This window comes from Psammomys obesus, unplaced genomic scaffold (genome assembly GCF_907164565.1).
Source record: "Psammomys obesus unplaced genomic scaffold, mPsaObe1.curated_primary_1811, whole genome shotgun sequence".
NCBI classification, from domain to species: Eukaryota; Metazoa; Chordata; class Mammalia; order Rodentia; family Muridae; genus Psammomys; species Psammomys obesus.
The window spans coordinates 4080784-4081865 of NW_026586463.1; the positions used below are offsets into that span (position 1 = coordinate 4080784).

Consider the following 1082-nt stretch of genomic DNA (forward strand, 5'->3'; position numbering starts at 1 on the left):
CCTGAGACTTTCACAGTGTGGAAGTCTCAACGGGCTCATTGTTAACGTGTCCCATTCACAGGTTTTCTGAAATGAGCAGGATGCGCTGTTTACTTTGGTCTTTCTGAAGCTCGGCTTCCACTAGGTGGCAGTATTGGCTACATCTGAGAATCCTAACTTTTTACAGGGGCGGGGAGTTGCACAATGATCAGGCAGGGCTTGAGAATACCCAAAAACCTCAATTAGGGTCCTGCTGCTTCTACAGCTTGCTTTGTACCCAACCAATGAATGGCACAACTGGGACAGTTTGCAGTGGTTCTGTGTCTGGACACCAAACACCAGTTCTCAGACTTTAAAGCGATACTTTGGCCTGAAGGTTACTTTCAAAAGAGTCTTTGGGCCCAGCTCTAACTGATTTAGAGCCCAGAAATGTGGTTTTAAATAATACAGTTGCATTCGAGTTAGTTCAGATGATGTTTACTTTCTTTATACATGGTGACTTCAGGTTTCCTGTAAAAAACAGGTATTCATTATAACTTGCAGGGAAAACTAAAATAGAATGTAAAAAGTATGGCGATAAAATGAATATGTGCCACAAACAGGTGTCATCCTTTTCTCTTTGTAGCACTTGAGTTTGCGAGAGAATAGCCGTGTTTTCCTCCTACCCCTACAAGTCAGCTGGGTGTTTCTGTTGGGGGGGGGCAAAGACCATTCCCCACAGGGGGCCACACCTGAGAAAGTCCTTTGACAGGTGACAGGAGAGAGGGGCAGCTCCTACTGGATGCAATTGGCACATCTAACAGGAGGTGGTGAATCTCCCATGGCAACCATGAAATAACGATGTAGTTAGCAGAACTCTGATTATCAATGTTGCTTTTAGGACCTGGTACTGAAAGAGTATCTGTAAATCTTGGAGTGTGTCTAAGGGACCTGTAAGACTGAGCAAAGGCTGGAAACCAGGCACTGAATAAAAGATAAGGTGGTTGAATCTATTACCTTAGATGTGGAAAATCTGGCTTAGGTATTTAGACAAATTCCCATCTCCATGAATAGCTACCACGGCCTTCTCAGATATGGAGGTGAGACCTGATTTTTTTTTTTTT

General features: G+C 43.7%; 1 protein-coding gene across 1 annotated transcript in view; it reads right to left on the reverse strand.

Annotated features, from left to right (window-relative positions):
* Positions 1 to 440: 440 nt before the first annotated feature.
* The window catches only part of Rgs7bp (regulator of G protein signaling 7 binding protein), an 89381-nt gene continuing 88739 nt past the window's right edge, over positions 441 to 1082 (reverse strand). The window contains exon 5 of the mRNA XM_055601920.1: positions 441 to 489. Coding sequence (XP_055457895.1) covers positions 441 to 489 — 49 coding nt within the window. The remainder of the gene's footprint in view (positions 490 to 1082) is intronic.